The sequence below is a fragment of the Trichomonas vaginalis genome, chromosome IV (assembly GCF_026262505.1).
Source record: "Trichomonas vaginalis G3 chromosome IV, whole genome shotgun sequence".
NCBI classification, from domain to species: domain Eukaryota; phylum Parabasalia; order Trichomonadida; family Trichomonadidae; genus Trichomonas; species Trichomonas vaginalis.
The window spans coordinates 25,701,589-25,729,540 of NC_067206.1; the positions used below are offsets into that span (position 1 = coordinate 25,701,589).

Consider the following 27,952-nt stretch of genomic DNA (forward strand, 5'->3'; position numbering starts at 1 on the left):
TTTGATGAACTCTAAATAAAATAAAGTAGAGCAAAAAACAGAATTTTGAGGAAAATGAAAATTAAATTTGCTCAAAATTAGAGAAAAAGGTCGCATGAAAATCATAATTTAATATCATGTAAAATGATATTACTTAGGGATTTAAAAAAAAGTTCGCAAAATGGCGAATTGCGCCACTTCTAATTTTTTGGCGAATTCGCCATTTTTCAATTTCGAAACCATGTAAAAGGGTCTGATATTTTTATTTTGTGGAATTTTCGTTTTTTATTAATAAAGGGTCTAACATTTTTATTGGGTGGTAATCTTCATGATTTTAAGATAGGGGCTATTATTTTTATTTTGGGATTATCGTTTTCCTCTTAATTTTACTTTACAAAATGGCGAAGACGTTAAGCACAATATTATATTTCCAATTTTCTTATCAATTTGCAAAATATATTGAATGAATATATATATTATGACAATAAAGTTCATATTTGTTCATGATTAAAAATTATTTATGCTGATTGCAAAATTAGCTTCTATTGATGTTAGTTTGTTTAAATCATAACAATTTATTCTCATACTAACTAAACAGAATAAATTTGAATTCAAAATAAGAACTTTATGATTAAGTTTGTTATAAATTATTACTCACAACATAAACAGTTTTTATGTGCGCTTTAAGAAATGGTATGGTTTTAATATGAAAAATTTGAATGAAATAAATTGTTGCCTTTTCCGTACACTCATACTTAATAATATTAATATTATTTGGGATCTATTCCTTTATGATATTGTGGAGGAATATATCTAAAATTAGATAATATTTGCAAATATTTAGGTTTTTCTCAATTATTCAGCATTTCTAATAATATAATTTACTTGTATAAAAAGATAATTGAAAAGAAGAAGAAATTATTCAATATTATGAGATAAATAAAAGATATGACCGAGATTATCTAAAAAACACGAGAAGTCATTACAGTATTTGCATTGTACTGTATTAATATATTTGAAGTTATATGATAAGTTTCCAAAAATAAGTATTGACGCCAATAATCTGTCAATTATTTACTTAAATTCAAAATAGTTATCATGAACATCATGACTATACGTAATAAAGTTATTAGCATACTGTAACTATTTGACATATGCAAAAATTATGAATGATTATAGCGAGAGTATGCATAATTTATGTCACTTTTTGAGTTCGCCGAATTCGAAAAAATCAGGCTGAGTTAGCGAATTTTCAGTAATTCGCTATTTGGCGAAACCGTTTTTAAATCCCTAAGTGTAAAATAACTAGAGTACTTGGAATAATTAGAAACGTAAAGATTTTATTTTTTTGATTCCAAACAGCTGAAACTAAGGAATTACCTGAATATGATGATATTCAAGAAAGCTACAGCAATAAGATTCCCAGTAGAATCCTAAAAACATGTTGTCAAAAGCTAATTACATGAAGATGCTGTTGAATCCGCTCCTTCACAGCATTTTCGACAAGAAAAAGTCAAACTAGAAGAGAGACAAACAGGGGAACCACTTAATGGCCTGAAATTCGATGATGGATAAGATTCATTATCCTATTAAATAAGATAAGATTTAAGCTCATATCCTACACGATTTTAGAAAAAACAAAAAATATCACGTAGCTTAAAGATTTTGATACATTTTGTCTAACAGAAGTGACTTTCGAAAACTTTAATGACATTGGAAAGAACAATTACAATGAAATACTACAGAGTTTCTGCATGACAACTGTCATTTCCAGGATAAACACATTATTTAAGAGTCTTACATAAAATATTTATTCTACAACAATTATATTCAATACAATAACACTTACATATTTTCGTTTATCAATTCTGTTAAACCTGCTTCAGGAATTCCTTGTCCATTAGTGATTTTATGAATCATCTGGGATAAAGCAATTAATTCTCTTTTATCTTTCTTAAGATTAGCTATTCTTGAATTCTGAATATTGATCAAATCTGAATAATGCTCATTTTCTGCCTTGAGACCATCATTTGTCTTCTTTAACGCACTAATTTCTTCTCTGAGCCTCTTGAGTTCATCAGTTATTTGCAATTCTTTATCTGATTTAGACTTGAGCAAAATTTGTGTTTTCTCTAAGTTTTCCAGAGCTTCTCTCATCTTCGATCTAGATTTTTCAACATCACTGTTTAATACATCTGTCTTTTGCTGCGATTCAATTAATAATTTGTCAACCACACCTTTCTTCTTCTTTTCTTCAGCTAATTTAGCTTGTAATAAATCAATTTCTTCTTCTGCTTCTCTCAACTTTTGAATTGTTGATTGGAATTTTTCTTCCGTATCAGCATGAGTTTCAGACAGTTGACTAAATTGGGCTTCTGTTTCTTGATAAACAGACATCTTAGTTTGAAGTTTCTGAATCTTTTTATTTGCTCTATCAATTTCTTGTTCAGAATTTGATAATTGCTCTGACAAATTCTGCAATTCAGTATCTGAATTTTTGAGTTCAACAACAGCTCTTTTTAGTTTTTCCTTCTTAGAATTATATCTCTGCTTGAGTGATTCATAAGATTTCATTAAATCCCCAAGCTTTTGCTGAGCGAAGTCGTTTTGGGTCTTTGAGATCTCGCTAATTTCTTTTAGCTCTGATAATTCCTTTTCACTTAGATCCCTTTCTACTTCAATTTCTCTAATTTTTTGCATATATTCTTGATGTAACTCTCTTGATTTCATAATTGCTTGTGATTTCTCTTTCTTACTCTCTTTATTGATCAATAGGAAACCACTAATAACAGCATCAGTAAGAGAGTCATTAAGATTCGGTGGTTTCTGTTTGACACCATTAATGATGATAGAAAGAGCATAGATTGAATCAGATATAACTCTTCTATTTTGGGATACTGATAAGCATTGAACAAGTAATGCTGGAAATGTTGAATCAACAATAATTTCTCTGAGTCTTAGTAACCAGTTTGTAAAGAATTTGGCTGCATTATAAAGGAATAAGAAAAAGTGAACTGCTGCAAATGAATAAGTGTTTTCAATACAGCGCTGAAAGGCGAAGAAGACTTGATCTTCATTTGTCTGAAGCATTTTAAGAACATATGTTGGGGCATCTTGGCTTTGAATGATGATTTGGAGTATTAATAATGCAGATGAAACTTTATCGATTGTATTATCTCTTGTATTATTAATAATTAACTTGAGAGATGTAAGGAATGGTGCTTCAATTGATTCATTTAATATTGGAGGCTTTGATTCTTCGAAAATTGCTTGCAAAAGGTGAGTTGCCGCAATTGCAACAAAATTATCTTCGGTGCTAATGATAAAGTTAAAATATTTAGCGAAGAAATCAGGCTGTTGAAGTAAAGAAAAGATTTTCGATTGTGGTTTACTTGCAATTTCGTTAATTAATCTAAATAATATGAATGCTCTCATTCCTGTTGACTTTAAAGCAGAATTTATAAGTTGCTCTTGATCGTCTAAACTAAGCTGTAAGGTTTGCGATAAATGTAGTATGATTGACGAAGAGAGTTGTGTTGATAACGGAATAGATGGCGGAGTTATTAAAGCGGAGAATGCTACTTTCATTGATGTTTCAGCATCAATACTACGTGAGAATATGGCACAGAGTGATGCAAGCGATGCAAGCATGACATTATGATCTGGAGATGTTAATAATGAAGCGATTTTTCTCTTGAATGCAGTAATGTTAGGCATAGTTTCTAAATAGCTTAAAGCTGTTGCTGAATTATTAGCAAATCCTGCCACAGCTGCAATACTGTAAGCAGAAAGTTGAGGATGCTCGACTAATGAAATAAGAACGGAAAAGAGCATTTGAATTGCTGATGTTAATGTTATTAAAACTTGGCTAGATTGCGATAAGGCAGCAATAAATTCTATTGGATATAACAAATGAGAAGGCTGCGGATCTAAGATGGTATCATTAGACACATTTCTCTGGAAAAATATAGGTATTAATCTATCAAGTGGAGTATAGGTTGCAATTAACGAAAGTAAATCAGGATGATCTAAACAAAGAGTTGTTAAAAATGTGAGAATTGTAACCTGAGCATGAGGCATTTCTTCTTCATGTGGTGATGGAAATGGTTTTTCGAGTAATATATCGTATAAAAGCCCTAAGAAATCTGGAAATTTTGGATCTCGCTGTATATTTGATAAAGAATCCGAATCAATTTCTAAGTTTGCTATAAATTGAGATATTATGCTTTTTGCCGCATCAGGTTGTGATTTATTTGATTCACAAGCCTTAAGAATTGGGCAAAGCATAATTCCTTTAACGTCTTTCTCTCAATTTTTTCCAAAAAATTTCATGCTTTCTTTTATTGCTTTTTTGTTTCTTGGATACTTGAAGATTCATTATTTTTAATTACTAACAGATATCAAAAATTCATAATACAATTTTGGGGGAGCGTTAATTTATTTTTGGGGAAAATATCAAGCGTTAAAAAATAAAGATGATGATGTATGATGAGAACGATTCGCTGGCTTTCGATAGAGAGCCACCGGAAGTTTTTATTCCAAGTTGCCCATGGATGTCAGTAGTTAAACATAGTATTGGTTTTGAAAGTCCTTTTGATCTTCCATCAAAATCATTCATGAAATCACGCGAAGTCAACTTTGTTGGTGAAAATGGCGATGAAAATCAAGCTCCAGGCGAAGATTTCACAAAATTATGCAGTTTTCGATATATACCGAATAAGTTATTTAATATTAATATAGTTTACGAAAATGAACAATAAAAATTGTTAGTTTATCCTATTAATACGCTTACATTTTACAGTTTTTTTTTGTTTTTTGAGATTTATATTTTGAATTTTTTACTTGTTACTATCATTGAATCGCTCATATTGCATAAGTCATGTGTTTCATTTAAGTCATTCCACATTTTTGCTAACCTTTGAAAAAAATTAAATATGAAATGAAAGTAGTAGTATATGAAGGGTTGTGTGACTTTTTTGTTACATCTATATATAGACGATGCATTAAAATATATTTATTTATAAACGCATTAAAAAAATTAACATTAATTTTAAAATAATTTATTTTTTATCTTTTATAAAAGAAGCTATATATAGATGATGTCAGATATTCCGCGATTAATTAAACATTGTTTAAATCCTGAATGGAATCATAAACGAGTAAAATAAACTTTAAAAAAAATTAAACGAAAGACTATCAAAAGATAGAGTTGAAAAGTAATGGTAATGATGAAGAAGAATTTGATGAGTTCAACATAGAACTTTAAGAAACTAATGATTATTTGAATTTATGAAATCAATTATTTGATTCATTCTTTCTTCAATCTCTTCTATTCTTTTTGTTAAATCATCTATTTTCATTAATGAGGTGATTCTTGATTGGGGAATAGATTTCAAACTAACCACCCCTTTTATTTTTGAAATTTTGAATCCATCAACTTTAAACATTTTATTCAATTTACACGTTGTCAATTCTTCAAATAATTTTTTATTATTAGCATAATAGTCATTAAATTCTTCAACAGATGAAAAAATTTTTATTTCAGTAATTGGTTTAACAACGTTTATTTTTTGTTGAATATTTTCACTTTCATTTATTTCTTCCTCCTCTGTTTCATTTATTTTTAAAAATCGGTTTCATTTATCATTAAATAAAATAATTGAATATAAGTGATGAAATATATTTTTTAATTAATATTAAATCAACTATGGCGGCAGGATTCTTTTTTAAAAATTATGGGATGGAATTAAGAAAGCTGCGGGTTGGGTTTATAAAAAGATTATTAAACCCGTTGCAAACTTTTTGGCCACCAGTAGCGAAAACGCAGGAACTATCATAGGTGGGAGTATTAGGTACTAAAGCAGGTAATCCGGCGATGGGAGCACAAGCAGGTAACGCAGTTCGTTGTGGAATTGCTGAAGGAATACTTAATAAAATAGGAGGTAGATAGTGGAAAAAATAAATAAATATTATTTTTATCTTAGTATCGGTTGTAGTCTTTGATAAACTTTTTCTCCTTTATTTAATATTTCTCTTATTGGGGCAGCTTTTGGTGTTATTGATTCAGCAACATCACTAATTGCTTCTTTATTCTTAAATATCCAATTTGCTCCCTTCTTCATTGTTTCCCAAACTTTATGCGCTCCTCTTTTTACTCTATCCCATAATTTCTTAAAGAATCCTGCAGCCATAGTTGATTTAATATTAATTAAAAATTCATTTTCATCTTTTAATTTTGATTTTTTATTTATTAATAAATGACGACTAACTATTTGGTGCCAAACACTAAACCGATTAATGGAAATGTGTTTCATTCATTCGAAAAGATAAATGAAATATTCGCAAAGAATGACGGTAGAAGATATTATAGAGAACTTGAAAGTTCATGCTATGACTCTGATGCTCCATATTTTGATGATAAACAAACTCATTTAAGAATTACAAATCCAGCTCATGATGTGAACCAATTAGGTGACACATATATTAAACGCAAAGTTAAAGCAACTCTAGTTTCAAATAAAGCTTTCACATGCGATGCCGCTTTTAAATGCATGCGTTTATTCGTTGGTTACAAATCATCAAATCAAAGCTTTAAACAATTAGAAGTAGAAACTGAAAGAGGTGATGCTGGTTATCTTCAGATGGATTGCGCCCGTGAATCTTTCGCATTTGCAACATATAAACCAAAATCAGAAAGGAAAGTTAAAAAGTTTGTTCATTCGTTATATAATAATGTTCAAAAATATGATAACTCAGTATGTGGTAATATATTGACCCTTCAGAAGTTTTCAAGAACGCAAATGAAGAAGTTGATGTCACTTTTGATATGATTATTCCGGTAAATGATTTGTTAGCATTTCAGGCGTTCGATGATTATCCTAAATCATTTGGTGATATCATTCTTAAATATTATGTTTTCAGGGATACTTTAGTATTTTGTCAGGTTGACCCGTTAAGAGTTGCTGATTTACAAAATTACGTTTATGAAAAGATAACTGATAAAATTATGAAAAGATTATGAATCATGTTTATAAATATGATCGCAAATTCCAACAAATCGGACTTCCTGCCAAATTAATTACAAGCTTAGCCGCCACATCTGCTGACGCAACAGTTGATAATGTTATTATTTCATGCACAAAGATGGAAGTTTTAGAGGATAAATGCATTACACCAGGATACGGTTTAATTGAAGAATCAGTTAAAGCAATACCACGTTTATTTAGTAAGGAAGATCCATTCATGATTCCAGCTCAACATATTGACGTTCGTTCACTAAATGGAGGTTGCATCACTCCTGAAGGTATTAGCTCAGATTTCTCATACGCTCTTCATAATGTTACAGATGTTGTGTTAACATTTCCAAAGAATGCAATGCAAGAACAGTTTTAGAAAATCCAATGCTTCGAGGTCTTCAGGTCACTATAGATTCCAGAAACTTCCCCGATCAAGCGATGACCACAGTGGGTGACATATTCTTTACACGTATGCTTCAAGCTTCTGATTTAGATGGAGTGAATGAATGCACGAAGAATACGAGGACTCATTAACTAGACCACTGAATGATGATGATGGCACGCCATTAGCTAGAACATGGAAAGACCAAACTTCATTCTTATGCACTATTCCAGTTCAACGTGATGGAGCGGGTATATTCTTTGATGGATTAGAAACTTTCAACTCACAAGTTACAGTACAAGTGAAAGCTTATCCAATCATTCAGGGTGAAAATGACACTTACTGTTCAAAGGTGACAAATCCTCCTCAGGTTTGGTTTACTAGGACTACATATTGGACATGGACACCGGATGAAGGTTTGAAATATCATCCAACAGGTACACCACCACAGTATAGAAGTTCATATGATGAAATATTGATGAATAGAAATGTTTAAAATTATAAATTTATTTTTGATTAAATGGATTTAAATTCATCCACCCCTTATGAAGAATTAGCAGGAGTATATAATACATACGTAGATGATATGATTAATGAAGCATTGAGTGATAATAGAAATGCTCTATCTAAGGAAAAATTAATGAAAATTCCATATTCTGAATGTTACTTAAATTCAATCACTGCAGCAATTGGTAAACAAAAAAGGTAAAACATTAACGATATTAAAACAAATTATCATTATTGCTAACACTTCCCCCTATTCACATGTGTTAATTTATATCAACCGTTCAGGTTCACCTTCAGATGATACATTTGAATCTTTAAAGCATTTAATCAAAATTCCAATTATTTATTTATCACAAGAAGAAGCAGAAGATTATTTAAAAAACTTTTTAATGTATAAAGAATTATATAATACAATCAAGAAGCAAGGATTAGAGGATAAAATTATTGATAAACAACGGGATGAATTATTTGAAACACTTTCTATTTCAAATTTTGATAGAGAATTTTTGCATTCACTCATTTTTCTAGATGATGCAGTGAAATCAAAACTAATAACAAATGAGAAATCATATTTTAATCAGTTATTAACTCAATGTCGACACATTCAGTGTTCATTCTTCATGGCTGTTCAATACTTCAAAGCATTAAGCACAAACATTAAATCAAATCTATCAACACTTTTCATTTTCAGTGGTTTAGTCGTCAACAGTTGAACGTTATGCTTTATCAAGTGAATTTACCAATGAGCATTAATGAACTTTACACACAATATCAGCAATTAGGTGAACATGGAAAAATAATAGTTGATTTAAATAAAGGAAGTGTTAAATTTGATTAACTTTTTATAATTAATTTTTATTTTTTATTTATAATTAAACATGACAGAAATAAATCTTCTACAGGTTCCATTAAAACAAGGGACAAACAAAAGGGTGCATATAATAGAACTATGAAAGTTCCTGATGGAATGAAAGAATTAGTTCATATTGTTGCTGGTCTTCAAAAAGATGTTAAACAAATGAGAAACGTTTTAACATTACCAGAAGCTCAAGCATATGCCAAACGTCATGGTCCAAATTGGGAAGCACACGAAGCAGACATTACGGGTCCAAATGGAAAACCTGATGGTATAAATGAAGTTTTCGTTACTGATGGTCAAGGTAATATTAAAGTCATAAATGGTTATAAATTAACTATATCTGATTATCCTAAACGTAAAGCATATAATGAACGTTATCCTATGCAATTTGATGAAAATGGAAAAGCTGTTAAACAATACATTGGAGAAGGTGAAAATGGTCCAATTAATTCATACCGTTAATCCATATTCTTATTTCAATGAAGAATTAAATGCTATTGAAGAGGGACCGGATGGATTACCACGATATTCTAACCAGTTTGATGGTCAATATGCAAATATTAGACCTGAAATTTCAGCTAAGAAATTCTTTAAAGTTGCTTTATTCGATCCAGTTTTCGCAAATGTTAAAGATGAACTTAAACAGCAATTCCAACCAATTATAGTAGCAAGAATTGCATCAGGTGCTTTATCTCAAGCATTCAAAGATTTAATTAAGAAACCATTATATCAGCAACGAGGTTTAACTTATGATTTAGTTAAGGAATCAGATAAAAGAAAATTTGAGAAATCAGATGATTATAAGAATGCAATTAATGAATATATTCGGTCTATTAATTTCGATGAAAAGCTAAAAATCAACTTCATGAACAAATACAGGGAATAATAGATTCAAAAGTTCCAGCAAAATAAAAGTTTAAATATATTTTTTTTATTCGAATATAAATGAGAAGACGTTTCACTAGTCAAAAGAACACTAACGCAAAAGCAGAGATTACGGTTGGTTATAACGTAAATGATGATAAATCACGAATTATTCAAAATGTTAAAGTTAATGTTAGCCCCGAATTAACAAGGTCAGCAACTCAACCAAATTTATTAACTCGTGACTTACCGAAGAATGAGGAGAATGAAGAAAACCATGAGAATGGAGACCCAATCATTTTATCTGAACCCGGTAAAGAACCTGTTGAAATTCCCACTTATCCAACATACCCCCACCTCTTTCATCAAACATCGAGAACCCATATAAAATAGACATTAATTCTGAATTAATGAAAATTTACCGTGATATAATAATTAATAATTATGATTCAATAATAAATTTAATTGACCAATCCGGTTTAATTATTTTACCTTATGAATCATTAATTCACATTATCGCCATTCTTTGTGATGTTCAAGATTCAGACGTTAAGATTCAATTTTTCATAGATGATGAGGTTTCATGCTGCGGAACAGTTGCAAAAATAAATCCTATAAAGGATATTAGCACAATTAAGATATCAAAGAACGGAACAACAACTGAACTTCATTTAACATATAATGATATTTATAATAAAATAGTTGATGAATATAAAATATCACTTGAAAAATTCTTTGTTAAGGCTATTTAATATTCAAGCATTAACATTATCGAATAATAATCCTTTGAATCATAATCAATAATAATTGACCTTTCACCAGTTTCTATCGTTTGTTTTATTTCTTTTTGTTCCCCACTATCCGGATCGGTCATTGTAATTGTTTTTGTTATAGTATCAGCTTTATCTTTAACTTCAATCTTTTTTCCATCGGGATATTTAAACCAAAATTCCAAAAATTCGATATTGTCAATCTGTTCATATTTTAATCTATCAATTACATTTTTAATACCATCTGAAAATCTTATGAAATGGTCATTATATGGGTTTGATTGAACTAAATTTGAATGAAGTGAAATATAACCTGTTGATGAATATGACATTGACTCATATTTTCTGAAAACACTAAAATTTATAACATGAATGAATTTCTTATTCGTTGAATTTATGAATTCTTGAGGTAATCTTATTCTAGTTTTATTTATCACTGGAAAATAACGCTTTACCATATTTTTAATCGTAATAAAAATGTCAATTATCAATATTATTTCGAATAATAACTGTGAATTAAATTTAACAGTTAGCGGAATTTATAATGTTACTCTCGTTTCTGTGAGTGGTAAATTTAATCCCATTCTTTTAGACCCTTCAGATTATATATCATTTATTAAAGATGACCATGAAAAAACGTATGATATGTATATAAATAATGTGATAGCGAAATGGGATATTAACATGATTTTAAGTTATTTAAATGAATCATTTATCGTATGGTATGAAGAAAATTTTAAATCAAAACCTGATAAACTTTTTGAACTTGATGAAATAAATAACCTTATTAAATTCCCGCTGAAAATTAAATTTTGTACTCCTCATCTTCGTTCATTGTTGGGGATATTAAATTTTGAAAAAGATGTTGGGGATGTTTTGTATTCTGACACTGGTTCCAATTTCATTTTAATCAAATGTGATAAAGTTAATACCCCAATGAGATTTTCACACCAAACATTAGACCCTAACTCTTACCCATCAATACAAAACATTTTATCCATCAACTTAAACACATTTTCTTTATCATATCCGTTTCAATTATCCGGGAATTCATTTATTCTTCATTCAAAAGATTTATCAAATATTAAATTTAGAATAACTGACCTATTTGATTGTGATTTAGAATTCATGAATGAAATATTATGGCAATTTCAAATAGAAAAAATAGCTGATGAGATAACGGATTAAATATTTATTTTTAAATCATAATAAATGATTAAACAACAGCAACCACAGCAACTTAAGGCACAAAACACCCAGGTCCCTCAGACCATTACATACGCCATATATGCATATAATTCAAAGACGGCAGAACAAACGCAAAGGTTGAAATATGGAGATTTGGAGATAGTATTGAAAAATGACCATTTCGAATTCGTTTGCAAAGGTGGTGCAGTGATATCAAATATAAAAGAAATTTTATTTATGAATTCAAAAATTAAAGGAATAACGGATGATATAACATCAATTCCACCAGAAGAACAGAGATATTACGCATTAAATGCATTTCCTAAAGTTTTGAAGATTGGAAGATTTAATTTAAATGAGGAATTCATAGAAGGTTTCCTAAATGACATAATGAAGAAAGCAGATAAGGAATATGTGGATAGTGAGTTAATGAAGAAGGCAAATTTGGTTTATGTTGATGAAAAAGATAATGAAATTAAAGAAAGGGTTGAATGGTATCATGAATGGACATCAAAGATTTTAAAAACTAAAGCTGATACAGGATGGGTTTCAGGATGTTTAGACCTTAAAGCAGATAAAACTTATGTTAATGATGAGTTAAATAAGAAAGCAGATAAGGAATATGTGGATAGTGAGTTAAATAAGAAAGCTAATATATCATTTGTTAATGAAGAAATAAAACAATCAGAGGTCTATTTTACTCCACCATTTTTAAATTTTATGAAATCATCAGATAAAACCTTTGATATAGATTCTTTTGAATGGATATGTTTCGATGGAGTGACCATGTATTTATTTTATACAGCTGGAGTGCTTTATTATTTTAAAACAAATGATTTTAAAAACTATGAATCATTTACTCCATCTGTTTTAAATCCTGATACACGAGAGCCAATCATTAATCCAATAATTTTATATGTTGAATATAATAACGGTAAATTTATGGGAATGATAACGGTTGGAGATGATTTTTACCCTTGTTATTCATTCGATTGTATCCAATGGTTCAAATGTAATTTAAATCAAGATGCTAAATTTAAATATTCAAATAATCCTATTAGATGCGTTAATAATAAATGGGTACTAATTTATGAAGTCAATCAAATTTTCATTAGTGAGGATGGGATAAATTATTATATGTTTAGTATGATGTCATCAGATTTGAAAATTGATTATACAAGTAAGTGGTATTACATTAACAACATGTATTTTATCCTACAAAATGATAAAATTTATAGATCATCTTCAATATCACAAGGTCAATTTGAACAAATTTTTCAAGCTGATGGAGACATTGAAGCTTTATGTTATGGATCAAATGTTTATGTTCTCGTTTCAAGTAGAATGGTCTATTCATATCCTGTAAGTTATAACAGACATATTTATTTATCACAGGATTTATCAAATTGGGAATTGGTTTATTCATTCACTCCAAAATTTACTCGAAATTATAGATTTACAAATTTATTTTATATTGATGGGTATTTCATTGCTTTAGGATGTGGTGATTTAGTAAATATCAGTAGTGATGGAAGAAACTGGTCTGAAATCACAAAATTTCAAGATGTTAGAAAAGCAATTTTCAAAAATAATACGTTAATATTGATAACAAGACCGGTTTTAAATACTCACCAATATTCAATATTATATAATAAATTCAATATTCATAATGGATTTAATACAATTCTTGAGATGATTTACCCCATTGGTTCTTTATATACATCAATGAACTCAACAAATCCGGCAAGTGTTTTAGGTTTTGGTGCATGGAAGCAGATTGTAGACAAATTCTTATACTGTGCTAACTCTTCAAAGCAAACAGGAGGTTCGAAGAAAATTAAAGAAGCAAACCTTCCACCGCACACTCATACAGGAACTACAAACACAACAGGTAATCATTCACATTCAATAACAAAAAGAGGTTATATAAATCTTGCAGCGGGTTCGGATAGATGGGGAATGAATAGATATGATATCACAACTGACCCAGTAGATTCAAGCGCAGGTATTTTCTGTGGAACCGCAGGAAATCATTCACACACTTTCACAACAAATCCAACAGGCTCGGGTGAAGATTATATGCCTCCATTTATGACTGTATTTGCATGGTACCGAGTTCAATAAACACACTTGACCCAAAGGGTTTAGGCTTACCGAATGAACTAAATATATTTTATGTCTGTAATTAATAAGGTAATGAAGTAATGGATGAACTGCAGAAATATATTTTATCGTATATGATTACGTTAATGTTTACGTTAATGATTACGTTAATGGTTTCAGGTTATTCAATAATTAATTATTTTTGAAGAACTGAGGGTGCTACCATGTTACCATGTGCTACCAGGTCATTTAACTTCTCTGAAAAAATGAGACAACATGACATTTAGACAACAACACAGGAGGAAGGCATTTATGAATTATTTTTGAAGAACTGAGGGTGCTACCATGTTACCATGTGCTACCAGGTCATTTAACTTCTCTGAAAAAATGAGACAACATGACATTTAGACAACAACACAGGAGGAAGGCATTTATGAATTATTTTTGAAGAACTGAGGGTGCTACCATGTTACCATGTGCTACCAGGTCATTTAACTTCTCTGAAAAAATGAGACAACATGACATTTAGACAACAACATAGGAGGAAGGCATTTATGAATTATTTTTGAAGAACTGAAGGTGCTACCATGTTACCATGTGCTACCAGGTCATTTAACTTCTCTGAAAAAATGAGACAACATGACATTTAGACAACAACACAGGAGGAAGGCATTTATGAATTATTTTTGAAGAACTGAAGGTGCTACCATGTTACCATGTGCTACCAGGTCATTTAACTTCTCTGAAAAAATGAGACAACATGACATTTAGACAACAACACAGGAGGAAGGCATTTATGAATTATTTTTGAAGAACTGAGGGTGCTACCATGTTACCATGTGCTACCAGGTCATTTAACTTCTCTGAAAAAATGAGACAACATGACATTTAGACAACAACATAGGAAATTTGATGCAGTCCAAAAATAACGTTAGTTTTATTTTTTTCAACTTTTTATTTTGTATGTAAGAACAGAAATGTCAGTCGAAGCAAAAACATTCACGAACAAATCTAATGGCGAAACATTCACAAAAGGCACTTATAACGGTATTGAAGTCTTACGTAGAGACAAGGATGGTTACATTAATGCAACAAATATGGCAAGAGAATCGGGAAGGTTAAACCATTTAAACAGATTTCTCAATAGTACTAAAATGCAGGAAATTCTTGAGTTTTGGATGAACGAATACGGTCAAGCCAAAAGTGGCTCGACCTCAAAACAAGCATTTTATGAGCTTACTAAGGGTGTTATAAATGAATTCAAAGGTATTTACATACATCCTGACTTCGTTCATTTTGTTGCTGAATGGTGCTCTGTAAAGTATGCATTTTATGTCAAAGATATTATGGACTCCATAGACAAGAAAGTTCATGAGAAATTAGATGAAGAAGAACTCGAAGATACAGTAGAGAATGCTAAACCTTTGTTCGAACAAGAAGTTAGAAAAATGTGTGAAAAACAATTAGAACATGAACGTGAGATATATTATGGTTATAGAGATTCTCCATACGAACTAGACCAATGGGAACAAGAAGATTTAAAGAGAGAATTTAGAGAATATGAACTCGCTAAGATAGCATTAGAAACTGCAGAAAAGAAGTTAAAAGTTTGGGGTCGTTTTGTACAAAATATTGTGAGTAAATGAACCATTTATTTTTGTCATAAACGACCAAAAATATATTTTATCGTTAATGTTTTCAGGTTATTCAATAATTAATTATTTTTGAAGAACTGAAGGTGCTACCATGTTACCATGTGCTACCAGGTTAATTAACTTCTCTGAAAAAATGAGACAACATGACATTTTGACAACAACACAGGAAATTTGATGCAGTCCAAAAATAAAGTTAGTTTTAAAATTATTTTTTTTATTCCTATATAAATGACAGCAACAAACAACAACAGCAACTTTATCATTTCTGATGAACAAGTTATTGATTCATTAGCTGAGGAATTAGTTGTGGCAGAAACTAAAACCCTCAACGAAAGAATTGGTGAAAACAAGATTGATTTACATAACTACCTCAAACATGATGGAGGAAGAGGAAGGAAAACTGGTACAGCTTTATTAGTAAATAAAATTTCAAATTTAACGATTATAGATGTTGATATCAATAAATCATACAATGATGAACTTAAAGAAACAGTTAGAAAAGACATTTTATCAAAACTTTCGGATAAAGATGTTATCGTTAAAACCGCTTCAGGAGGTCTTCACATTTATTGCAACACTAATTTCTTCTATGCAGTTTCGAACAGAATGATTAAATGCTATTCATGCAATGATTATGATATTGATATCATGACTTCTATGGATGATTCAAAACGTTCTTTAGTGGTTATGGCTGATTCAAGAGTTCGCAAGAATGCAACAGAACCAATCAATACATACTCATTCATTCGTGGAAGTTATGATTCAACATTAACCAGAACAGTGAATGATATATTAAATGAGTTGAATATTAAGGTAAGAGTTGAACAAAAGAACGAAGAAATAAAGACCATTATGAATGAAAACAAAGATGTAAACATTGACGATAAACTTGCCCAGAGCATAGTTGATGGCATCTGTGATTTTGAAGTACATAATGACGGTGGAAACATGAATTTAGAAAAAGAAGTTACATTATTCACACTGTTTCAAGCTATTAATTCGTTACCTAATCATTTGATTAATGAAGCATACGATAACGTTTATAACTTCTGCAGTTTAACAGAAAATGCTAAAAGTAATTTTGAAAAAGCACGTGGTAGATATGCACATTTAATGACTTCTCCATTTGTTTTGGTAAAGATTCTAAAACTATATCAAAAGGAATATTATGATGAATACGTTTTACCTTTATTACGTAAGCCAAAAATAACATTTGATATCAAACTTGATGACTCGTTTTTGATAACAGATATTAGACGCAAGGCTGAAAATCATCAGTATAAAAACAGTTCTGAAGTAATTGAGGATTTATCACGTGTAATCCGTTTTGTAGATTGTGGAAATAAATATTTCATTCAAAAGGACTATAATATTCATGATAAAATGAATCAAATATCATTCGTTCTTCAATCAAACATGAAAGAGTCACTTAAAATGATTAAATTATTTAAAGAAGAAGGTAAAACAATAACAGCATGGGACGTACTACTAAATCAATTGTCTTCATTAACCGTTAAGGGTGTTTGCTTTAAATCTGATTCTCCAGATGTTTTCTCAACGTTTCAGGGTTATAAATACAACATTCTCGAAAAGCCTGATTACTCAAAAATTGAGATGTTTATGAATTTCATTAAAGAAGCCATTTGTGATAATAACGATGAAGTGTATAAATACCTTCTCGGCTGGATTGCATCAATGATTCAACATCCTGGAATCAAGAATGAAACAGCAATTATTTTGAAAGGACTTCAGGGAACAGGTAAAAACAGATTCACAGACATTATTTCTGAACTCCTCGCCGGTTATTCATGTAAAAACATTACTGAAATAAGTGAGCTAACGGGTAATTTCAATTCAGTAGTTGAGAATAAAATGTTTCTTGTACTTAATGAACTCAAGAATGTAGGTGAAGATAGACTCGCAAACTTCAACGCTTTGAAATCAATTATAACGGATAATGAGATTAGAATTAATGAAAAGAATCAACCCAGAAGAACAGCTCAGAATGTTGCAAACTTCATTTTCGTAACTAATAACGTTTACCCTGTCAAAATTGAAGTTGGAGACAGAAGATACGTAGTTTTAAGAGTTAATGGTAAATTCAAGGGTCAATTTGATTATTTCAAGAATTTAATGGATTCATGCACAAAGGAATTTTATGATAACCTTTTAACATATTTTATCAATTACGACCTTTCATCATTTAATGTACGAATCATACCGATGACTGAAGCCAAACAAGATTTAATTGAATTATCAACAAATCCTTTAGATGTATGGATAAATACACATTATGATGAATTGTGTGCAGGTATGACGTGTAAAAATGCTCTATTCTGCAAACCATCAGACATGAAAGACAAGAATTTCCAAATGAGCATTAAGGATAAATGTGATAGGAAATATAGAAGAATAGACGATAAACAAACATGGTGTTATGTTTTGAAAGAAGAAATGAAAGGATTATATATAAACAGGTTGAACCAAACGATAATGAGGATTCATTTACTGACGATGAAATACCTGTAAATGATGCTTTATAAAGTATGATTTGACATTTATTGCATTAATCCTGTGTTGTTGTCTAAATGTCATGTTGTCTCATTTTTTCAGAGAAGTTAAATGACCTGGTAGACATGGTAACATGGTAGCACCTTCAGTTCTTCAAAAATAATTCATAAATGCCTTCCTCCTGTGTTGTTGTCTAAATGTCATGTTGTCTCATTTTTTCAGAGAAGTTAAATGACCTGGTAGCACATGGTAACATGGTAGCACCTTCAGTTCTTCAAAAATAATTCATAAATGCCTTCCTCCTGTGTTGTTGTCTAAATGTCATGTTGTCTCATTTTTTCAGAGAAGTTAAATGACCTGGTAGCACATGGTAACATGGTAGCACCTTCAGTTCTTCAAAAATAATTCATAAATGCCTTCCTCCTGTGTTGTTGTCTAAATGTCATGTTGTCTCATTTTTTCAGAGAAGTTAAATGACCTGGTAGCACATGGTAACATGGTAGCACCTTCAGTTCTTCAAAAATAATTCATAAATGCCTTCCTCCTGTGTTGTTGTCTAAATGTCATGTTGTCTCATTTTTTCAGAGAAGTTAAATGACCTGGTAGCACATGGTAACATGGTAGCACCTTCAGTTCTTCAAAAATAATTCATAAATGCCTTCCTCCTGTGTTGTTGTCTAAATGTCATGTTGTCTCATTTTTTCAGAGAAGTTAAATGACCTGGTAGCACATGGTAACATGGTAGCACCTTCAGTTCTTCAAAAATAATTCATAAATGCCTTCCTCCTGTGTTGTTGTCTAAATGTCATGTTGTCTCATTTTTTCAGAGAAGTTAAATGACCTGGTAGCACATGGTAACATGGTAGCACCTTCAGTTCTTCAAAAATAATTCATAAATGCCTTCCTCCTGTGTTGTTGTCTAAATGTCATGTTGTCTCATTTTTTCAGAGAAGTTAAATGACCTGGTAGCACATGGTAACATGGTAGCACCTTCGGTTCTTCAAAAATAATTAATTATTGAATAACCTAAAAACCATTAACGATAAAATAACTGATAACAAATTTTTATTTTTATCATAAATGAATACCCCACAAGCTCAAAATTTACCACGAATCATAACAAGGGAGGAAACGATAAAAATGATGCGAGAACTTGCTAAAAATAACAAACCACTAAAATTGAGAAAATGCGGTTATGCAGTAATGATGGAAAGAGAGATGTTGTCAAAGAGGAATAAAAATTAAATTTGGATTGAGTTTAAAAATTCATCTTTATTAAATTCATCTCTTCCAATCAATTTATTTATTCTATTAAATTCTTTTATTTTTGCTTCACTCAGTTTAAGGATTGAACGGTAAGATACAAGGGTATTCTTCATTATCAATAAATTGTAACTTATGTTTACGAATAAATTTAGTACCTTCTTCTGAAAGTGTTTCATCTATTTCACCATCTAATAAATTTTGTGTTGATTCTGAGACATAATTTTTATATCTTTCTTCATGAGATTTCTGAACTTATGATTCTGAAGCTGGGATATTCATTAAACCCTCTACTTCATTTTCATTATATTTTTCAACTTCTCTTAATTCCTTAATTTTTTCATCTATTTCATCTCTTATTTTTTCCAGTCTTTCAATTTCATTGTATTCATCATCATCTTTAATCCGTTCTTCATAATATTCAGGGAAAACATCAGGTTCTTTAGGTTTTTCTTCTTTAGATGTGGGATATAAGAAATTTATAACATCATCTTTATTCATTTTTCCATCATAATCAAACTCATTTAAAAACTCCGCGAATTTTTGACAATTTCTTAAATAATATTTATCAACCTCATAACCCGCCTCCTCTAATATATCCTTTATTTCCTCGTTTGTGAATCCTAATTTTTTAACGTTGTTAGTTTTGACACTCATTTTATACAAAATAAAAATAAATTATTCAAAAATGTAAGACATGAATTTTTAAAGTTTATTTTTTATTTTTTTATTTCATTATGGTAGTGAATCTTTTACTCGTTTATGAGGTCTTTGATTATGACTCCATTGATAGTAGTATATGTTGAAGGGTTGTGTGACTTTTTTTGTAAACGTAAGAATTCATACAATATTGAACGATTTTGTATCATTTTTTTAACATATGAAGTAAAAAATGTATGATTCTTACGGTTTTTATTCTTACGTTTTTGAATAAATCAAGATTTAAAAAATTTTCAAAATTGTAAGACATTTACACTCAGCCCATACATAATGAAATAAAAAAAATAAACTTTAAAAATTCATGTCTTACATTTATGAAAATTTATTTTTATTTTGTATGAAACCGATTTTAAAAATTTATGAATAATTTATAAAAAGTTTTTATTCCTACAATTCCTATATTACCATTAATAAAAAGAATATATTTTTGACGAAGTGAAGATTCGCACTTCGTCACAAAACTCCGAAAAAATAAAGTTAGATTTTTTTATTTTATAATAAATGAGTATAACAACTAATTCATTGAAATCTTTAAAGTTCACTAATTCAGAATTAGAAAATATTTTAGAAAATTTTGGAGACGGTTCTTATCCAACATATATGCAGAATGTGAAAGAGTTTTCCAGATTGTTGAATGAATTTAAATATAACGGACCAATTACTAAAAAGGCTATAATGAGATATTTATATCCCAAAAAAGTTGAAAAACAGGAGAATATTCCTCTTTATGGTCCAGAGGACCTGGGCTCAGAGAGCCTTGAAACACCTCCTGAATATTTTGAAGAAAAAATTAAACAAGATGAATATTATAACGATGAGATTGAGAAATTGGAACAATTAAGAAATGAAATAGATGAAAGAATTAGTGAATTGAGAAATGCTGAGAATGAAGTAGAGGGTTTAATGAATATCCCAGCTTCAGAATCAGAAGTTCAAAAATCACATGAGGAAAGATATAAAAATTACTTTTTGGAATCTACTAAAAATTTATTAGATGGTGATATTGACGAAACACTTTCAGAAGAAGGCACAAAATTTATTCATAAACATAAGCTTCAGTTTATTGACGATGGAGATTATCCATGTATATTACTTTCACCTCCTATTGATTCTGAAAAATTCAAAAAAGCACTGAAAAATGTAACATATGCAACAAATACGATTAAGAAAGAAGACCATGATATTTACACAAATTATTATTTAAATAAATGCACAGGCGTTGATAAAGTTTTTGATTTATTAGATAAAATATCAAAAGAAACAATTGGTACATATAAAATTTTATGCGATTGTGGTTTCATTATTGAAGATACCAATAATGTTTCATATGAAAGAACAGCACCGAAGGAAGACGAAGTGGAAAGGTCTATACCATTCGTTATTAAGAATATAAAAGATATGAAAACGTATAAGCATTATATTTATTCATTTATTTCAGAAAAAATGGAAGCAACCCATAAAACATCTTCTCATCATTTTATAGCTATTCATACATTCCTTTTCAAAGTTGTGAAATTAAATAAGACAGAAATTAGATTTAATGTATCAGGGTACGCATTTTGAGTAAATTAAAATGTATTCGTCACGTCGCAGATGATAAAAATTTATGTGTTCTTAATTCATTTTATGGACTTTAGCCCTGGACTCTCTGAGTCTCGGACTTTAAAAAAAATAAACTTTATTTTTATTTATTTTTTAATTTTTATTCTTACATAAATGAACAAAAATGGAACAGCTAAAATGAATGATAATCAAATTAGAGCAGAAGGTAGAAGGTTATTTAAACGCTTCTATAACATTCCTGATGGTGTTAATCCTAAAACTCGTAGAAGCTATTTAAATGAAGCAATAGATTCATATGAAGGGTTTTGACATTTCATCAGAAAGTGAGAGGTTAGCAAGAATGTTAAACGTTAATATTGATTTTTATTATTGTGACCCTCAACCAGAAGACGTAGACATTAACAAGGTAGACTTTCCATTAGTGGAATCAATAATGATAGATCCAGAATTTGAAACAGTAAATATTTTATTAACACAGAGTCCATGTGGAAAACTTCACGCTGACAGAATTACAGACGTTGAAGCACTCACAGGATATAAAGTTTGCCCCTTTTGCAAAGAAGAAGTATATTCTATCCGTGATGATCCAGAAAGGAAAAACCAAAGAAGATTTTTAAAACATTGTGAGAAATGTAAAGAAAATAATGGAAGATTAATTCAAGACGTTCAATTGCAAAACACACAACAACCATATGCACCACATATCACGAAACAGAAAATATATCAGTGGTTATTAGCACATAATTTGCAGGAATATTATAAACCAACAAGATATTATATTACTTTTGACTTCGAAACATTAGAGACTAAAGAAGAACTTCAACTTTCTGAATGTGCAACTTTGAACGCTTACTTAAAACCATTTATGGTATCATCAACTGTCAAAATAAAGCCGCAAAGCGGCGAGGTCGTAGACCGTGATAAAACATTTACGAGGAATTTTTGCTTAACATCAAGTGATTCGTTCATCTCTGATTGGATTGAATTTTTATTTTCAACCTGTTCATTAGTTGCTAAATCAAATATTGAACAATATGAAGAATTAATGAATACATTAAATGAGAAACAAAAGGAAGCAATGAAAGAGCTTTTAGATGAAGAATTTAATAAAGTGAATATCATTGGTTTTAATTCGGGAAAGTTTGATTTAAATTTAATTCTTCGTGATTTAAATACTGCAAAATGGAAGATAAAATCAATGCTGGGTTCTTCTTCTCAATTTAAGCAAGTCATAGTAAAGAAAACAAACTGTCCATATGAATTAAGATTTATTGACATCAGAAATTATATAGCGGGTGGAACATTAGACCAATTCACTCAAGATTTCGGAAACAATAAATCACGTGTTAAATCCTTTTTCCCTTATCAATTCATCACATGGGAAAATTACGAAGAAGAATTATATAAAGTGGAACCATTCACTCAAGATTCATTTTATTCAGCATTAACACAAGAAACAATATCCGATTCAGATTATCAAATATATCTCAATGATGCTAAAAATTTTGAGAATAGATTAGAATATTTTATTCATTATTGCAATAAAGACGTTGAAATTATGATTGACCCAATTGATAAAATTATCGAAGAAACATTTGTTTATAAAATTGACATGCTTCATAATCTTTCTTTATCATCGAATGCATCAATGATTCGTTACGCGTTAGCATATAAGAACTTCAATCCTAACGAAACATATCCAGAAGAAGAAAATGTGGAATCAAGTTTTGAATTAACGAAAAAGTATTGGAAATATAAAATTGATTCATATAAGAAACAAGATGAAAAGGCAAAAAGAGATACCAAAAACAATGTTTCAATGGATGACTATCAATACTATCACGATTTAATCCTTTCATCTAAATGCAAAATGTGTGGTAAAGCGTTTACATATGCAAATAAACCAACATTGGATAGAATAGATAATGAAAAACCACATACCAAAGAAAATTGTCAGTTAATGTGTTGTTATTGCAATGTCGTAAAATCAAATAAAGATGAAGATGTTCAACGTTTAAGAATCAATTTAAGAAATTATGCATTAAAAAATAATTTACCAATGACTTTAGATTCAGTTGAAGCTTATCACATTCTCCGTAATGGAATTACTGGTGGTCTATCAAATGTTCAACATCGTGTTAATCTTAAAGGAATCACGCACATTAATAAACTTTCATATAATCCAGAAACTAAAACTGTATTAAATGAGGACACCACCAACATTATGACTCATTTCGTTGGAGTTGACTTTAATTCATTATATCCTTCATCATTTTCATCTAATCCTCATGATTTCATTCAATATACTAACCATAAAATGTATATGCCGGGAAGATTGAATGGTGTTATCATTTGTGATACAGCAACAAAGAAAGCAAAAGCACTGGGAATTATTAAGAAGAAAAATACTTTATTCGTGGCTGAAGTAAAGGGTCACATTGATGAAAAATACATTAATGATTACATAAACTTTTTACCGATAATAAGAAACTTAGATATTATCACAGATGAAAAAACAATTGGCAGTTTTATGTATAATTACATGAAATCAAACAATCTACCAGTTGACCAGAAAGAAACAATAAGAATTACCGAAAAAGTGACAAAACATCAAAAACAGGGAGGGGGTCTCAATTTTTATTACTTATATTATTTTACAATATTTATATAAATACTCTTTATAATATATTTTACTATAAAATTATACCTCAAATTCAAATATTTAAAATATTATTTACATAATTATCTCAAAATTATATTTTTATATATTATTTTTCATATGTATAAATCATATAATCTATATCTATGCAAATCTCATCTAAATTTTTTTGAAACAAACCGCTACCATTTTATAATGGTCCATCTTAAATTCATCATAAATTCTGGTACATGTTAGTACCAGAGTCTTCAAATCTCAAACACTCTGGTACCAACATGTACCAGACGCGAGTTTCCAATGCCCTCGTACGATTTTCTATTAAGATCTTCTTGAATGAGAAGGTCTTCATAGAAACTCGTACGAGGGCTTCTCTTTTAAATACTCTGGTACCTGCTGGTATCGGAGTCGACTTTACAGCCCTTTCCCCAATTTTGAAGCTGGGGAAAGTTTTCAAGCAATGAAAGGGAAGCTCTCGCTATGAGGTGAAAATCTAGAATTTTTACCTCATAGCGAGTAATCCTTTGTTAATTGCTTGAAAACTTTCTTCAAATTATCAAAATTTCGAGGAAAGTTTCCTTGCTTCAAAGTAGAGATGGAGCCTTTTGAGCCACTGCATATAGGTCAGTGACTCAAAATACTCCATCTCTACTAGAAATCGCCAAAATTTGGGTCGCAATCTTTGAAATGCGACGCAAGTTTTGGCAATTTCGCGAGGGACTTGTTCCATCTGGTGCATAGATTCACACTCTATGCACCAGATGGAACAATTCTTTCGCTGACAGCGGGAAACTTTGTCTGAATAGTTTAACATTCAGACAAAGTTTCCCGCTGTCAGAGAGGGAATGGAAGGGTAAGAGGTATATATTCATAATGTATACCTCTTACTCTTCCATTCCCTCAAGAAAGTTCAAAAACTTGGGTGCAATCAGTTCTGATTGCACCCAAGTTTTTGAACTTTATATAAGGAATTGTTGGCTATGATGTACTGATCATGAATCAGTACATCATAGCCAACAATTCCTTCGCAAACAGTGGGAAACTTTGTCTGAATAGTTTAACATTCAGACAAAATTTCCCGCTGTCAGGGAGGGAATTAGAGGGTGGGAGATATATAGATAGACTATAAATCTCTCACCCTTTAATTCCCTCAAGAAAGTTCAAAAACTTGGGTGCAATCAGTTCTGATTGCACCCAAGTTTTTGAATTTTGTATAAGGAATTGTTGGCTATGATGTGGATAGCCGCTGCCAGACCAAATGAATTAACCGTTGTGAATAACGTTTCTGAATCTTTATTTAAAAAGATAAAATATCACGATTTTGGCTGCGTTAAAAATCAAAGAATTGATGTTTTTGTCAAAAATCTTTTAGAAGAAGTTGCACCCAATTACTTTTATCGTATTAAAAACGATTTACTTCAAACAGGTTTTATTCCTTCAATTAGAATTCGCGAGCCTCGATTGACAGATTATAAAACAAAATTGAAAAGAGAAGTTCAATCACGTTTATACCAAGTATTAAATTTTGTTCAGAATCAAGAAGCCAATTTGAATCCATTAAGATTTTTATTGGAAAATGCTGAAGAAAAACTTTCTCAAATAAATGAGAAGATACAAAATTCAATTACATATTTAAGATCGTTTGAAATTCCAAATGAATTGTTAGATACGTATATGTTAGAAATTAATGAATTTTGTTATAATTCTCCAGATTATATTTTAGAACATTTCGAAGAATTTTTAGAGGATTTCAAAGAAAAGAATAATTTATTAGACTAAAAAATTTATTATTTTTATTTATTGTGAATTTTAAATTGTCACTTTTTAAGTGTTACTCCCTATTGAAAGTGTCACTTTTTGGGTGTCACTTTTTCGGAAATTCTTATATATTCGATATTATCACAGATGAAAAAACAATTGGCAGTTTTATGTATAATTACATGAAATCAAACAATCTACCAGTTGACCAGAAACAGAGAAAATTAACTCAGTTAGCATCAACACACAACCAATATCAACCATTTTCTTCTTATTATCTATGGTATCTAATAGACAGATTTCATTTTATCATTGATGACATTCAATCAATTTTAACATTTACTAAAAACACTTGTTTTAATGAATTTGCGAAAGAATTTATGAACGAAAGACAAAAGGCTGAATTAGAAGGAAATAAAGGAAAAAGTTTATTTTGCAAGATTTCGCTTAATGGATCATATGGTTACGATGCAATGAATACACAAAATTACGCAAAGACTAAAATAATGAATGCACAGAAGTCACGCGTTGCATGTATGTCAAATAAGTTTAAAAACATAAGAGAAATAGGAGAGGATACGTATCAAGTGATGCTTAAAGATAGATTTTATAGATGTGATACATGTTTACAAGAGGCATTCTTCACTTTAGATAACGCAAAATACTGGTATTTGGTTTTCATTTATGATTTTATGTATAAATGCTTGAATGTTAATCGTTTTCATTTCATTGAAGGTGATACTGATTCATCTTATTGGGCAAATCGCTGGCGACCCAAATCTTCCTAACACTCAAGCATTTCAAGCAATTGTTACCGATAAACAATTTTATGATAAAAACATTTTCAAATTCGCACCTTTTGATTTCTTCTGTTTTGATGAGAAATTTAAACCTAAATTAAAGAATAAAGCTGAAGAAAAAGCACATGAGAAAAAATTATTGGGTTTAGCAATTGAGAAACAAGGTGATAACATGGTTGCTTTATGTCCTAAGTGTTATACATCATTCAACGGTTCAATTGATGGAAGTGATTTTAAAAAGATTGCACAAAAAATGAAAGGTGTTAGTTTACGACAAAATAAACAATTAACACCTAAAAATTATTTGGATATAATAAATGATAAATTGATATTTGATGGTCAGAATATTAATTTACAACTTAAAAATGGGTCAATGACTCGCTTAACAATTGGTAAGACTGCATTAACAGGAGCACACACTAAGGCTGTATGTTGTGAAAATGGATGTTGTATGCCATTTATTTAAAATTTTATTTTTAATGAAATGCCACAGAAGAGACAAAAGGAACCGTTAATGATGGTTTTGATACTATGATTCAAAGAGGTGGGCACCCTTAAAACATTGATTTTATTTTTATATAAATGGATAACACAGATTTAAAAAATTTAATTGATGATTTAGTACTTAATCAAAATTTTCTTAGTTATTGCGATTTAAAATTATATCTCCAAAAATATGATAACAATATAACGGGTGATGATATGGAATATTATTATCCATATTATAAAAATGAAATTTTGAAATATCATAATAAAATAATTTCTGAAATTAAAGACAAAATTAAAAATAATGAATATTCAAAGGGAAAAACTAAATCACAACTTAAACAATTGAAAGATTTCAAAAATAAAGTATTAACAGAAGAAGATATTGATGAATTATATAAATTATATAATCCTGAGCCACAAAAACCAAAGGAACAAAAACCAAAGGAACAAAAACAAAAGGAACAAAACACCCAGGTCCTTCAGACCATAAATGATGCACAAGCTTTAATTTATGATTCATTAGTTAAACCATATTCAGCCCGACTTTTAAATGAAGATCAACTTTTGGAATTCATCCTTCAACATAAACTCGAAGCGGGAAAGTATATCAAACCTTTATATACAGCATATTTAAAACAAATGAATAGAATACATCCAGAATTAATGAAGGAAGGAATGAAATCCAAAATCAAAGCAGATAAAATTAAACCACTTGCAACACCAAAACCTCCAACGACAGTACCGCCTCCTCCTTCAGTTAATCCTTCATCATTCACTTTATTATATCCATTTCAAACATTAAAGAAGCAAAAAGATTTTAAAAAGGATTTCAAGATATTAAATAAACCAATTGACCCGAAAATTCAACC

The 27,952-nt window shown here is 29.9% G+C and overlaps 10 protein-coding genes and 4 pseudogenes across 14 annotated transcripts, besides 6 other annotated features; 12 read left to right on the top strand and 2 right to left on the bottom strand.

The window, feature by feature from the left end:
- Positions 1-1,033: 1,033 nt before the first annotated feature.
- On the bottom strand, positions 1,034-4,266 carry TVAGG3_0167900 (armadillo (ARM) repeat-containing protein family; the record flags this gene model as incomplete). The annotated part of the gene is made up of 1 exon (XM_001299050.1): positions 1,825-4,266. One exon carries the CDS (start codon positions 4,264-4,266, stop codon positions 1,825-1,827), a length of 2,442 nt encoding a protein of 813 aa, XP_001299051.1.
- A 160-nt stretch (positions 4,267-4,426) lies between these two features.
- TVAGG3_0167910 (uncharacterized protein) lies at positions 4,427-4,866 on the top strand (the record flags this gene model as incomplete). Its single annotated transcript, XM_001299049.1, has 1 exon — positions 4,455-4,739. One exon carries the CDS (start codon positions 4,455-4,457, stop codon positions 4,737-4,739), a length of 285 nt encoding a protein of 94 aa, XP_001299050.1.
- A 1,370-nt stretch (positions 4,867-6,236) lies between these two features.
- TVAGG3_0167920 lies at positions 6,237-7,371 on the top strand (annotated as a pseudogene). Its single transcript has one exon. A coding segment is annotated over exon 1 (1,135 nt).
- Positions 7,372-7,501: 130 nt separating this feature from the next.
- TVAGG3_0167930 (uncharacterized protein) lies at positions 7,502-7,873 on the top strand (the record flags this gene model as incomplete). The annotated part of the gene is made up of 1 exon (XM_051225191.1): positions 7,502-7,873. One exon carries the CDS (start codon positions 7,502-7,504, stop codon positions 7,871-7,873), a length of 372 nt encoding a protein of 123 aa, XP_051110177.1.
- A 150-nt stretch (positions 7,874-8,023) lies between these two features.
- Positions 8,024-18,728: a mobile genetic element.
- On the top strand, positions 8,834-9,205 carry TVAGG3_0167950 (uncharacterized protein; the record flags this gene model as incomplete). The annotated part of the gene is made up of 1 exon (XM_051225192.1): positions 8,834-9,205. The coding sequence occupies one exon, from the start codon at positions 8,834-8,836 to the stop codon at positions 9,203-9,205; it is 372 nt and encodes a 123-aa protein (XP_051110178.1).
- TVAGG3_0167960 lies at positions 9,689-10,359 on the top strand (annotated as a pseudogene). The gene has a single exon. A coding segment is annotated over exon 1 (671 nt).
- On the top strand, positions 12,703-13,689 carry TVAGG3_0167970 (keratin-associated protein family; the record flags this gene model as incomplete). The annotated part of the gene is made up of 1 exon (XM_001299048.1): positions 12,703-13,689. The coding sequence occupies one exon, from the start codon at positions 12,703-12,705 to the stop codon at positions 13,687-13,689; it is 987 nt and encodes a 328-aa protein (XP_001299049.1).
- Positions 14,646-15,310, top strand: TVAGG3_0167980 (uncharacterized protein; the record flags this gene model as incomplete). The annotated part of the gene is made up of 1 exon (XM_051225193.1): positions 14,646-15,310. A coding segment is annotated over one exon (665 nt), but the record flags the coding sequence as incomplete, so codon positions are not given.
- Positions 15,930-16,958, top strand: TVAGG3_0167990 (uncharacterized protein; the record flags this gene model as incomplete). The annotated part of the gene is made up of 1 exon (XM_051225194.1): positions 15,930-16,958. A coding segment is annotated over one exon (1,029 nt), but the record flags the coding sequence as incomplete, so codon positions are not given.
- On the top strand, positions 17,457-17,866 carry TVAGG3_0168000 (annotated as a pseudogene). The gene has a single exon. A coding segment is annotated over exon 1 (410 nt).
- Positions 18,729-19,324: 596 nt separating the features above from the next.
- Positions 19,325-19,857: a mobile genetic element.
- On the bottom strand, positions 19,353-19,754 carry TVAGG3_0168020 (uncharacterized protein; the record flags this gene model as incomplete). Its single annotated transcript, XM_051225195.1, has 1 exon — positions 19,353-19,754. One exon carries the CDS (start codon positions 19,752-19,754, stop codon positions 19,353-19,355), a length of 402 nt encoding a protein of 133 aa, XP_051110181.1.
- A 1,818-nt stretch (positions 19,858-21,675) lies between the features above and the next one.
- On the top strand, positions 21,676-23,875 carry TVAGG3_0168040 (DNA/RNA polymerase superfamily; the record flags this gene model as incomplete). The annotated part of the gene is made up of 1 exon (XM_051225196.1): positions 21,676-23,875. A coding segment is annotated over one exon (2,200 nt), but the record flags the coding sequence as incomplete, so codon positions are not given.
- Positions 21,676-23,875: a mobile genetic element.
- Positions 23,876-23,955: 80 nt separating this feature from the next.
- Positions 23,956-23,983: a terminal%2Cinverted (terminal inverted repeat of MuDR-2_TvMULE3 transposon ID:TVAGG3_0168050).
- Positions 23,956-25,928: a mobile genetic element.
- Positions 25,899-25,928: a terminal%2Cinverted (terminal inverted repeat of MuDR-2_TvMULE3 transposon ID:TVAGG3_0168050).
- A 48-nt stretch (positions 25,929-25,976) lies between these two features.
- On the top strand, positions 25,977-26,615 carry TVAGG3_0168060 (annotated as a pseudogene). The gene has a single exon. A coding segment is annotated over exon 1 (639 nt).
- A 561-nt stretch (positions 26,616-27,176) lies between these two features.
- TVAGG3_0168070 (uncharacterized protein) lies at positions 27,177-27,952 on the top strand (the record flags this gene model as incomplete). The annotated part of the gene is made up of 1 exon (XM_051225197.1): positions 27,177-27,952. A coding segment is annotated over one exon (776 nt), but the record flags the coding sequence as incomplete, so codon positions are not given.